General features: G+C 43.5%; 1 protein-coding gene across 15 annotated transcripts in view; it reads left to right on the top strand.

Moving 5' to 3' along the window:
* Nucleotides 1-13,769, top strand: part of KALRN (kalirin RhoGEF kinase) — a 671,401-nt gene that overhangs the window by 371,741 nt on the left and 285,891 nt on the right. For all 15 annotated transcript variants that reach the window (XM_043473179.1, XM_043473181.1, XM_043473183.1 and 12 more), the window contains exon 14: nt 5,119-5,314. In XM_043473179.1, the coding sequence (XP_043329114.1) occupies nt 5,119-5,314 (196 nt within the window). The remainder of the gene's footprint in view (nt 1-5,118; nt 5,315-13,769) is intronic.

Genomic DNA, 13,769 nt, shown 5'->3' on the forward strand with positions numbered 1-13,769 from the left:
ATTGAACCCCTGTCTCTTGTGTCTCCTGCATTGGCAGGTGGGTTCTTTACCACTAGTGCTACCTGGGAAGCTAGTGGTAAATACTGTCTATCCCATAATGAATACACAGTTCAGGGTAAAATATCTTCTTTAAGACACTTGGGGGTGGGAAAGTATCCTCTACACATAACTACTGGGAAGGACCCCAAAAATGGGAGGAGCCAAAGAAGAGGGCTTTCTGAGAACAGAGCCCAAGGCCACTGCTAAACCAAGTCCCTGGAGTCAGTTTTGGGCTGCAGAACACTGGATTCAGTGAATCTCATCTGGCAGGAGACCTTTGGGCTTCTTTTTGAAGTGCCTTCCCACTTCCCACTGCCTCTTATCCTATCTAAATTCCTGTTTAGCTCTTTTCTCTGATTTCCCTTATGGTTGTGACTCTGGAGTAGATAATTGTTAGAATAGAAAACACTGCCAATGTATCTCTCAAAGAGGTCATCATATCCTAACACTTCAATTAATTCAGAAGAGCAAGGCAGAGAGTGGCCATCAGAGCCAAGAGAGGAACTGAGTGAGCCAGGAGCTGAGATGGAGCTAATTGAGTGGAAGAAAAAAAAAAAAAATAGGTTGATTGAAAGCTGAATGTCCTGTGGGTACCTTATGTTCCATCTTTTACTCATTTGGTTCAGGCCCTAGTTTCTGCCCAGAACAAATTCTTCCAGGTTTCCTCTCCAAATGGAGTTAGATCACCAGATTAATCCACCAGACAGGTTTTTCTTTTCATGGTTTTGTTTCTGTACTAGCAAATTAACCCTTGTCCTGTGTAATGAGATAAACCAGAGAAAAACATCAGGTTCTGGGGGTTGTCATGAAACTCCATGCCAGAGTTGACTTTGGAAAGTGGTGAGTAGACTGGGAGGAGGAACAAGTATCTCTCAGGGCTGCTGGACCAGAGAAGGTGGCTGGAGAGGGCAGAGCAACTTCTCACAACAGAGAGTAAGCCACGTGCCTCGTTCACATAACAGGAGAGCATGAGATGGGGCTAGAAAGCTAGGTTTGTTCATTAGCAGTAAAGTGAACCTCAGGTTTGAAAACAAATTTTTGTCCCTTAAAAAATGAACGCCTGCTCTGTGCCAGCCTTGTGCCCTAGAAAGGTGGAGAGGGGGAAGCCAATAACAGAATATTCCTTGAGGAAACAGAAAATACTCAGGAAAGAAAATAATTTAAACTCCAGCCATCATTTGAAATACATAAATCAGACTGTTTCACTGCTCTGGGCTTCAGTTCTTGGGGGTTGGGAAGAGTTAGACACAGAGATAGTAAAGAGTGTATGGACCCAAGGAGCAAAGCTTGGAAGTCAGGCTGTTGCGTTGAGTAGCTTCTTGAAATTCTCATTCTTCAGGCTTCATTTCAGGCTTGGGCCCCTCAGCTTAAGGGTGTTGGGTAGTGTAGGTAGAGAAGGAGAAGGAAGGAATATAGAAACACCAGATATAGAATCCTGGGCATATTTCACATTTGGTTTGGATTCAGATTCTCAAGATACCAGACCTCTGAGCCTTATTCTCGCAGCTACAGCACCTCATCATTGCTCTGCTCTGATGAGGACTCTTGGCACCTTGCCTTTCCACTCCACAGACTCATGTCTCGGGACCTCTCTAGGGTCTTCCTGCAGCAAACAGCTTCTTCATTGACTCAGTTTCATGAAAACAAAGCCAAAGCTAAAATGTAAAGAAAAAGCAGACTGTTTATTTCATGCTTGTCTTATTTTTACTTCCCTTAAATTTGTAAGCAAGGAAATGGACTAAAAATTTTGTTTGGGCTCTTTCCCTTATATTATCTGATAAATGACTTATATCCAGCATGTATTAAGAACGCGAACAAATCTATAATCAAAAGATAACCTAGGTTCTGAAAAATGAGAAAAAAAAACTTGACACTTTCTAAAAGTAGATACCAGCAGTCAATAACCACATGAAAATGTGCTCACCATGATGAGTTTTCAGGAAAATACAACCTAAAATCATAAGATATCACTTCACACCCACTAGCATGGCTAAAATTAAATAGACTGATAATACCAAATGATGGTGAGCAACTAGAACTTTCACAGGGAATGTGAAATTCCTCTTGGGAATGTTAAGTATACACTTATCCTATGACCCTACAATCACACTCCTAAGTGACTCTCAAGAGAAATGAAAACCTGTGTCCACAGAAGACTAGTGCAAGTCGTTCACATCAGCCTTATTCATAATAGCGAAATACTAAAACAACCTAGGAGTTCATCAACTTGAGGACTGGTAAACAAATCCCGGTATCTCTACACCATGGAACGGTACTCAGCAGTAGCAAGGAATGAACGATACAACACAGTTGAATCTTAAATACAGTGTGTTGAACACAAGAAACCAGACATGAGAGTCCATATTGTATGATTTCATTTATACGGAATCTAAGAATCTGTGATGATAGAAATCAGAAAGTAGTACCTGAAGGCAGTGGGCAGGAACTGACTGGAAGTGGTGAGTCCCTAGGGTAATGGAAAGGTACAGTATTTTGTTTTTGGTGATGGTTACACTGATATCTAAAATTGTCAAAACTCATAGAACTGAATGTTTGTGTATTTTATTGTATGCAAATTTTACTTCAATTTTTCTAAATACAAGAAGGAAAAACATTTATAGGCCTAGCCTATACAGTCCTATTCATTCTATAAATTATCTCTTATAAATTATAAGTTGGTGGTGGTTTAGTTGCTAAGTTATGTCTGACTCTTTGCAACCCCATGGACTGTGGGCCACCAGGCTCCTCTGTCCATGGGATTCTCCAGGCAAGAATACTGGAGTGGGTTGCCATTTCCTTCTCCATGGGATCTTCCCCACCCAGGGATTGAACCTGGGTCTCCTGCATTGCAGGCAGGATTCTTTACCAACTGAGCCATCAAGGAAGCCCACAATTATAAGTTCTCACTCTTATTTTTCTCATTTTAACTCCCTTCTCTAGTTAGAGAATGAAGTGCTTTTCAAAGATAGGATATAACAAAAACTTGTGTGCCTGCCAACCTGCTGATTCCCAAATCACCAAGAACTCACCACAAATCGATACCAGGTTTGGGCTGAACTCAGTGGATCCCTTAGTTGACCTGCAAAGAGGTAGGGGCATAAGGTGAGAATACATGACAGTGAAGGGTTTTTAAAAAAATTTTTATTATACTATAGTTGATTTACCATGTTGTATTAGCTTCAGATGTACAGCAGAGTGAATCAGCTATACAAGTATCCACTCTTGTTTAGATGTGTTTCCCATGTAGGCCATTGCGGAGTGTTGAGTAGAGCTCCCTGTGCTGCCCAGCAGGCTCTTACTGGCTGTTTCATACACAGTGCTGTGTATGTGTCGGTCTCCATCTTCCAGTGTACTCTGCCCTCCTCAGCCCCTCGTAACTGTGATGTTGTTTTCTACATCTGTAGCTCTAGTTCTGTTTTGCAGATAAGTTCATTTGTACCCTTTTTTTTTTTAAGATTCCACATATAAGTAATATCATATGATATTTGTCTTCCTCTGTCTGACTTGTGAAGGTAATATTTTTAGTTTCCCTATTTCTGCTTCAAAGAGAGTAACTCCACTTTCAATGGAGGAAAGTCTTACTGTCAGACAAAGAATGGGAATCCTGTGCCTCTCATGAGGGACTGCTTGCCTTTCCCATCTGGGTCTGTGTGGCCCTGGCACAGCATGGAACAGCACCATCTCCTATTATGAACAGGCTGCATCAGACTGGTCTTTCCTTCTCTTTGTCTCCTGATGTTCCTGGATAGCAGTGTTTGGTAACTGGGAAGGTTTTGCCACATGTCAGCTGGGATGACTCCCAGCATGATGAAAATCACTAAGCTGGTCTCGGCTGTGTGCTTAGGGTGCCTGGACCAAACTGCACCGTGTGATCTGGGGTGAGGCTTCCATCGCCTCTTCCCAGAAATGAGAGTGACACTACCTGTGCCTTTGCCTTCACAGGTACTTCATGAGATAACACACCTGAAACCCATTTTGGAAAAGGTTTTGTTTGATTTGTATATCATGTGGAATTATTATCCAGTTAAGTACTTCTGAGTTGTGCCTGTGTGTTTGATTGCAGTGATCATAACAAAGTGTAGGATTCAGTCTCTGTGTGCAGGCGCTTATTTGAGAGTAAATGAGGGCACATCATGTGACTGAAACTGTAGAGCTATAACCAATTAGCAAATCCATATCAGGGCAAAGTTTCCCTTCATCCCATGCTTCAGTCTTCATTAGAATCATGTGTGCCTTTCAATAGAGTGTAATCTTCTTGGATTTCTAGTGGTAATCTATACATTTACACCTTGTTTAGTCACTATTACCAGGCATCACCCTTTGTGAGTAATAGAATCCTGTACCCAGAACACGGGAAACAGATCAGGATCCCTGGGTTTGGTGTATACCAGCTCTAAACAATTATGTGACCTTTGGGCATCCCCTGGACTTCTCCAGCCTTCTGCTTGTTTTTTGAAGCTAGACTCAGTACTTAAATTCTAAGGTCTTCTCCAATGATGAGATCTTTAGAACAACAGTTATGGTATGGTGGACTAAGTCTCTGCAGTAAGGAGGGAAACTGAGTTATGTCCTCAGGTTGTGTCCCTCATGAGCAGGGTAAACTCGGGGCAAACCATTCCATCTGTGTGAGTGAGTATCAGCTTCTTTCTCTGTAAGATGGACCTAGAGATCTCCACCCTGCCTGTGTCTCAGGTTATTGGGGGTGGGATGAGGTGGAGTATGCAAAGCCTTTCTAAACCATAATTCATCATTTAAGTATTTGCTGCTGCTGTAGGCACTAAAACACAGGGAGAACAATTTTTTAACATTTTTATTTTATATTGGAGCATAGTTGGTTCCAGGTGTACAGCAAAGTAGCTGTTGTAGACATTGAAACACAGGGAGAACCCTGTTAAAGGCATGCATACATGGTGCCTGGCATCATTAAACATCATTAAACATAGTCTAGGGGTCAGGAAAGAGATGCAAAGCAGAGTCAGATGTGACTTAGATTAGTTAATAATGCTCAGAATCAGTGAACTTCTATATAGCTGTCTCTTGTGGACCAGTGAACCTGCGCTGACAGTGGTTCCCTTACAGGTGACAGCAGAGCTCGACGCTTGGAATGAGGATTTGCTTCGGCAGATGAATGACTTCAACACGGAGGATCTAACGCTGGCGGAACAACGGCTGCAGCGCCACACAGAGCGGAAGCTAGCCATGAACAACATGACCTTTGAGGTCATCCAGCAGGGCCAGGATCTGCACCAGTATATCATGGAGGTCCAGGCCTCAGGTAGGAGACCTGTCCTGTGCTTATGTGTCCAGCAGGGAGATGATGAAAACAAGAACATCAATCATCCTAACTCCAAGGGGCATTTCCACTCCACTAATTCATTCTCTTCCCACAGGTACAAGAAACAGAGAGTTTTGAACCATTTAAAAAAAAAAAAGAAACTAAAGCATGAGAGCTGAAATTGTGTGTCTGAGGTTGCCCAGTTAGCTATCATAAAGAAAGAAACAGGACCAGGTTCTTCTGGTGCCGTGGCTACTGCTGCTGCTAAGTTGCTTCAGTCGTGTCTGACTCTGTGCAACCGCATAGACAGCAGCCCACCAGGCTCCGCTGTCCCTGGTATTCTCCAGGCAAGAACACTGGAGTGGGTTGCCATTTCCTTCCCCAGTGCGTGAAAGTGAAGTCGCTCAGTCATGTCCAACTCTTTGCAACCCCATGGACTGTAGCCTACCAGGCTCCTCCGTCCATGGGATTTTCCAGGCAAGAGTACTGGAGTGGGTTGCCATTGCCTTCTCCGTGGTGCTGTGGGGAGAATGGGAAAAACCAATGATGGAAATTAGCACAGATTCACAAACATAGTGGTCTAGAGAAATAAACCAGGTGGGCTCCAAATGCCATCAGCCATCCTTGTTACTTGTATTCAGATGTGTAGCTATTGCTGTTCACATACTCTCTTGCCCTGTCCTCCACCCTCAGGGCTGACTCCTCATCTCCAGTCCATGCCTCTCAGTGATACTCAGTCGTGTCCAACTCTTTGCAATCCCATGGACTGTAGCCCACCAGGCTCCTCTGTCCATGGAGTTCTCCAGGCAAGAATACTGGAGTGGGTTGTCGTGCCCTTCTCCAGGGAACTTCCCAACCCAGGGATCGAACCAGGGTCTCCCGCATTGCAGGCAGATTCTTTACCAACTGAGCCACCAGGGAAGCCCTCTCGGAGTCCTCATTTTTCTTATCACTGGTCTGTGTGTGAGTGTAAGGTACTGACAAAATTTGTGGCAAGGTCATATAATTTTATAACTTCTCAAAAAACACATGGCTGTTACTCAGACTAGACTTCTTTTCCTATTTAGAATTTATTCGTTGTTTATCCAACAAATACATGGACCCTTAAGTTTCACCTACCACTTTCCAGAACAGCCTTTGAACTCAGAGCTGGAGAGAGCCATAGTAGTTCCCTAGTCCAGAAGGAAGAAGTTATTGGTCTGGGCCTTAAACTAGTGGACTGCCAGAACCCAGGTCTCCTCACCCCCACCATCCCAGGTCCTCCACCACCCCAGGAAGAGGCAGGCAGGAGCTCAGGCCATCAACTCTTTGAAACACGGTTGGTCCATGTCTCTGTTGATTTAGAATCATAAGATTGTCAGGCAGACCTTAGCAATCAAACTTGACTTTAGGGTACTGTGCTTCTTTTAATGACCTGAAACAGGACATACCAGCATTCAAAGGATCTTCACTCCTAACTGAAGGAGAGACAATCTAGTAAATTCTATTTACTTTGATCATCATTATCTTTCCTTGAATGTTCATTTGTGTTGTGAACAGGCTGCAGCTGTCTGTGAGACACTGTTTCCAGGGTGCAGATCATGCTCCACACAGCTCCAGGAGGAGCCCTTATTCACTTTGTAGTCTCTCTGGGGATTATTTTAAAAATGACAATACCCAGATACTCTGATTTAGCATCTCTGAATGGGAGTTGGGACTTGGCAAAACCTTCTCAGTTGATGCCACTGTGCGGCCAGGGCTGAGAATCACTGCTTTTTATCGTGAAGGTTAAATCACAGCAGCCGATATCTCTGGTGTACCTTAGGACAGCAACTTCCAGTTTTTTGTCGTCCCCAGATCAGCAGCATCAGCATTACCTGAGTACTTGTTAGAAATGCAAGTTCAGGTGCCCATCCCCAGAACCTACCTTGTCATAATCTCTCCTGCATGAGGCCCAACAGTAAGCCCTCTAGGTAATTCTGATGCACTAATCTAGGACTGTTGATCTAGGACCTGCTGTAAGTGTGGGCCCTGGGCCAGCAGCACCAGCATCGCTCAAGAACTGATTGGAAAGACAGAATCCCAGATTTAGGAATCTGAACCTCATTTTATCAGCTGTACCTTTTCAAAGCCTTATTACGGAAGGGGAAAACTGATGGAGAACCTTGTCTGGACTCAAGGTTTCACCCTATAACTTGTCCTCATGATCCTCGAGATAGCCGGCTATCCAACTAAGATAGGGAAACATGAGAGAATGCAGACACAGTACCTAGGAAGGAAGCTGTGCAGAGAAACTCTGCAGGTATGCTTATCCCTTCATCCCTCAGTACTGATGTGTCTCGCAGGTGGAGAGCCTCATCTGCCTGAAAACTTGCGGCACTTAGGAGCAAGGTGCTGGTATGATCCTGGGCAAGCGCACCTCTGTCCAAGAGCCAGATATCCTTGGTAACAGAAAGACTGCCAGGAGCTAGCAGTCCCTATAGACTGGCTGCGCTTGGTGGCCACCTTAACCATGAGGGCTGAGTGGGTGAAAACACCCCAGGCAGATGGGCTGCCAACCCCCACATATCCTGTTCTAGAAATGAGCTTTGTCAAAAGAACCTTGATTGGCCTCTTCAGCCCTTTCTGCTGGGACGGCTGTTCCCTACTTCTCCTCGGCTAGCTGTTCAGTCTGGCATAGCCCACGAGACCTCCAGGGGAGTGGTTCCAGGGCTCTCAGGGAAGCTTCCTCTGTCTGCTGCCATGTGCCTGTCCTGCAGAGGACGTGTCTGTCTCGTCTCTGGCTTGGAGGGAGGGCGGCATCACACCAGAGCTGAGACTGGGAGTGGAAGTTGAAGGTGGACTGAGAGTGGGCCTTGCCAAGAACCTGGGTGGCTGAAGAATGCAGAACTTCAGAGACACAGGACTTAGGGTACAAATGGGCTGGACATTTGCCTTGTATGTCTAATAAATTATATTTGAACTAGAGGTAAAAAAAACTACTGTCTCAGAAAAAGAACAATTAGAAAAATGAATTTGGTTGCTATGTAGCCTTCCAAGCTGAATTAATTAAGGGCTTATGCTTTGATTTTTAGAGGAATAATTAGAAATAGGGAATTTCTTTACACTTACTTTTAGGTGTGAACTTTGCCATTCAGCCAGGTTCTACTAAATCCACCTGATTTGCTAAGAGCCCTAACCAAACAAAGCCTCTGCTTAAATCTATATCAGCCTTAAGTGTAGTTGGAAAAATGGGAACATTTTCTTTACCTGCACATCATTTAGGGTTATCTATTGGGCCTCAACTTAGGAAGTAGCAGGTTTTGCTGGAAAGAGTCACGGTGGGGCAAACACGCTGGCGGAATTCAAGGTCCAGCTGCACCACCAACAAGCAGTCTGACTTTGGAAGTCACTCTTCTTTCTCTGTAGACCTTAGTTTCTTCATCTGTCTAGTGTGGAAGGTGGGCCTTCATCCTTAAACTTCCCTTCAGTTCTCACTTGCCATGATTTAGCTTCACTGCCCCCACTGGTTGTACCCCAGCTCTTTTCCCTAATGTTATCTGACCATGCGACTGTTACATGTGAACTTAGAAATAAGACAGGAGCTGTGTATCTTGTGCATATGTTCCTTTTGTGGTTTAATCAAAGCGTCATGTTCTCTCTTTGTGCATGGTCTTTAAATGAAAACTCTTTGGAGTGTGTGGCAATGGTGCTTAAAATTTACTGTGCTTGGGAAGAACCCAGCCCCAGCACTTAAATTAATTCTTAAAGTAGGTTGTGAGGATCACTCATCTCTTTCAACATAGAAGTTAAGTGTACAGCCAGGAGAGACAGAGAGAGGCTTCTGGGTTGGAATCTACATCATACCTCCCACTGCATGGGTTCCCTGAGCGTGTTATCCAATCTCTCCAAGCCTCACCTTCCTCTAAAAAACAGCAGTTATAGGAATCCTAACCATATGGAGTCACTGTGAGCATGCAGTGGGGTGAAACATGAGCCTGGTATGAGTTCAGTAAAGCTTGATAACTATTGTACATTGTACTGATACTCTAGCTCACACTGAATTCTCTTGGGGTTGTGTTCCTGTAGCTTCTCCAGCAGCATGAGGGCGGGGCATTTCCTTCCTTCTCTTTACATTTCCAGCATACAGCAGAGTGGTTATGTCTTGCTCATAGTAAATTCTCTATGTTGACGTTTGCTGAATTAATCAAGTGAACATCAGTGTGGGAGAAACCGATATACATAAAAATAATGGACCACAAATAATTGTACTTATGTTATAAAAGGAAAGAAAAGGCCTGTGTTCTTCCAAAATGTAAGCTACTCTGGGGTGAAGGAATATGGCTCTGAGAGCAAGCGAAAAGAAGCTGATGTAAAGCAATGGTTCTCAGCCTGACTACATATTTTGGAATCACCTGGAGAGCTTCTTAAAAATACCAGTGTCTGGGTCCCACTCCTCAGGGATTCTTATTTAATTGGTCTGGAGTGGGCCCAGATTTTTTAAACTTCCCAGGTGATTCTAATATATAGCCAGGGTTGAAAATACTAATCTAAAAACCTGATTAAAGGACTTTGTAATTTATGAACTGGGTGTTAATTGAGGTAGTGACACAGAAAGAGGAGTGGGGGGAGGAGAAAAGAGAAAAGAAGATATTCTCTATCTGAGGCAGACACAGATATTTAAAGAACATACGAACAGTTGAAAAACATGTTACAAGTATGGGCAGCATAGCCAGAAATACCTAACTCTACCCTAGACCACAGCCACCTCTCTCCATGAGGAAATTAAAGTGATACTCTCAATCTGGCAGCAAAGGAAAGCAAAATAACATTTTATTATTAACTGCGGCCTTGATCCCTAAGTAATTCCTATGCTGAACGTTCTGGTAACTGAGTGTAGCCTGAGGAATGTCTCTGTCCCTGGATCGCTGACCATTGTTCCATTTTATCCAGTGGATCCCAATCTTCGTTGTATGTTGGAATCACCCTGAGAACTTTAAGGTGGGAATTCCTGATGCCTGGTTCCTACCCATAGAGATTTTGATGTTATTGGTCTGGGCTGTGGCCAGGACATGGTGACTTTTAAAGTTCTCCAGATGAACCTTATGTGAGCCAAGGTTAAGAGCACTAGTCTAGTAGCATCCAAATCATCATTTCTAATGATATACTTTGAACAAGCTCATAAACATCTGATGGTTAGATTTTCTATTTACATTTTATATAAGTCATTCAATAGTCCCATCAGTAATCAACACAGAATATAATTTCCCCCAAGGGAAAGGAAAAAGTGGGGACATGGGTGTTTTTGAGCCTACTGAATGCCAGGCCCTGTATCTACCTTATCTCTCTCAGTCCTCTTAACAATCCCGAGGACTCAGTGTTCAGATTCCCATCTTAGGCGGGCTCAGAGGGGATTTGGAACCCAGAGACTCACTGTTAATAGGTTGCAGAGCCTGCGTTCCAACCTAACTCTGTCCCCAGAGCTCTCAGGTTACCTGAGTTCTTCCTTAAAGAGGCCCCTGTGCTCACTAAACAGGTATTTTGGGAATATTATATGTCAAGCACTGTGCTAGGTCCTAAAGAAGCTGAGATACATGAAATAGAAATGGCCCTGGCCCCCGGGAACCTACGTTACTATGAGAACACAGACAAGTTAGTAAGGAACTGACCTCAATGGAAGTGTTCTGACAAGGATATTTGCAGGACATTGTGGAGGTACATCAGAAAGAAATTTCAATACAGCTTTCTCTAGAGAGGCTAACAAACTATTTTGGTATGAATATATTTCATTACTTGATGGAAAGACAAACACATCTTATTGCATCTCTGGAGAGCCCCTAAGGAAGACAGGCCTCAGATTAGATTAAAAGCAGTAATGTCAATACACAAAAATACTGTTTGCTATTGATTGATGCTGCTTACCAGTTGATGGGTATTAGCTGGGACACATATCAATGTGTTTGTGGGCACCAGGAAAGAGGCATGAGTTTCTGTTCTTCTAGGTATTGCTGGAGTAACTCTGCATGTTCTTCCCATTCACTTCATTCATGTGATGAGTTGTTGAGTGTAGAAGTGCAGTAGGCATTGTCTTCACCCATTTTATTTCCTGTTCATCTCAAAAAAGAAAAAATATCAAGTGAAATAAATGAAAATGAAGGACTGGAGTCTCAGGGCAGGCAGGGAGCCTGTTCTGGATGGTGTTCTAAGCAGGTGGCTGGCCCCTTTGATGAGGTACCAGGCTTAGATAGCCCATTTGCATGTGATGTGACAGGTGTGAGCCATGAGCTTCCCATAGAAAGACACTTAGCCCAAGCCCAGCATACTAAACAGCAGAGATGCTTGCAGAATGAAAACGAAATGGAAAAAAATCTGCATTGTGGCTGGAAGCAAGGATCTACTTCTGCAGGTGGATCTTAAATTACATTTTTAGGAAGTAAACGTGGAGGTCAAGGGTCATCCCATGATGCCTAGCACTGCAAAGGTAGAAATTTTTCTTTATCTTTTTTTATTTTAGTCAAGGAGATGCTCTACCACATCCTCTTGGTAATTGAAAATAGTAAGTGGAGGGAGTTGACTGCCAAAAGAACAAGCCATTCCCTTCTCTGTCTCCCACAGATACAGATTTTCAGGACCTGGGACTTAGAATTATGAAACCAACAGAAAAAATAAACATGGAAAGATACTGAAATTATTACATGTAACACCAGAAAAAATCTCCCACTCTCCCCTATTGTCTTATATAAAGCACTATTTTTGGCTCTAGAAATGAATTTCCCTTCACATGTATAGACTTTCCGTATACACTCCCACTGCATCAGGCCACTGTGTTGGTGGTGGCAGTGATGAATTTCTGATGGCGTCAGTCAGAGTGAGGGGGGAGTCTCAAAAGGGAAATTTTTTTTTATGTGGCCATACACTGAGATTTTTGGGCTCCTCTGAGTGTGATCTCCATGGAACTAACTACACTTTGGCACCCTGAACTTCATGGTTAGTTGGGATTCTGTTTGTCAGTATCAGGACCACAACTGCACCAGGTCATAGATTCCAGCATATGGGCTCAGGGAAAGGATCTGGACAAAATTAAGAATCTGAGGAGCCAGGTGGAGTCAGGGATCAGAAGAAGGCAAGCAATCCAGAGTCAGGATTTTCCAAAAGCCAAGGATCTGAGCAGGGCTGAATCAGAAATAGCTGGACAATAAGAATCAAGAAATAATACAACTTGCATGAAGTTGGAGATAGGAGCCAAGAAGACATGAATTTCAGAAGATAGAAAGTTGAAAGTTTGAGTCAGGAACCAGGAAAGCCATGGGACTGAGGAGCAAAACATGTTCATTGTCATCATATGTTAGATACTTATATATATATATATATATATATATATATATATATATATATAATATATTATCTCATTTAATCCTCCCAGTCAGCTCCTGAGATAGATGGGTATGTAAAATCCCACTGTACATGTAAGGAAAGTGAAATTTCTGAAAGCTCAGGTAACTTGCCAAGATCAGGATTCTGATTTGGGACAGGTCTCACACATTCCTGTACTCTATCATAGCAAGTAAGGAATCACAGTCAAGTCACTAGAGGACAGAAGGACCTTAATAACTAGGCAGTGCCTTTGCTCCATCTTAGCGTTCCTTAGTGACCCTTGCTGAAGCAGAAATCTGTTGGAGAAAGGCTGCTTTAGGCCTGTTGGTGATAATGTGTAAATAGGAATGCTGGTTTGGAGAAGAGAGAAACTGTGTGTGTGTACACGCACGCATGTGCATGCACACATGCCTGTGTGCTGGGAGAGGTACTCCAAAAAAATAAGGCAGGGAGGTGGGGGGTTTTACACAAGGAGTGGAGCCACAGCTTCTGCCTGGTGGGTGTTGATTCGTCTCCGATGGTTGGCAGTTTATTAATAAACATTGGGAGCCCTTGTTGGTGACTGGTGGGGCTTACTAATGCTTTGAATCAGTAGAAGGATGAGCAAACTGTCCTGTGGGCACAATTTTAGTGTGATGACTTTTCTAAATGGATAAGTACTCGTGTGCTAAGTCACTTCAGTCATGTCCACCTCTTTATGACCCCATGGACTGTAGCCCACCAGGCTCCTCTTTCCATGGGATTCTCCAGGCAAGAATACTGGAGTGGATTGCCATTTCCTTCTCCAGGGGATCTTCCCCACCCAGGGATTGAACCCATGTCTCTTGTATTGGCAAGCGAATTCTTTACTGCCAAGCCACCTGGGAAGGCCAAGTACTTAGTACCCCTGTGATATTGCTGGGGTATGGTTATCAGGAGTGTTTGCCTGTATTTGATAAACAATAGAGTTAGCAGGTATTTCTAAGAGTGCTTTTTTAGGGAACCTGAGTAGTTGGCTAATAAAATTACCACTGGCCAACTATTCTCTTCAGAATGCATTTAGCATCTAATTGTGAATTGCATCTGACCAGCTGAAAGAGAGCGTGCCTTTAGCAGAAGTTACTGAGACAGCATCTTTGGGGCT

Source organism: Cervus canadensis, chromosome 7, assembly GCF_019320065.1.
Source record: "Cervus canadensis isolate Bull #8, Minnesota chromosome 7, ASM1932006v1, whole genome shotgun sequence".
Lineage (NCBI taxonomy): Eukaryota > Metazoa > Chordata > Mammalia > Artiodactyla > Cervidae > Cervus > Cervus canadensis.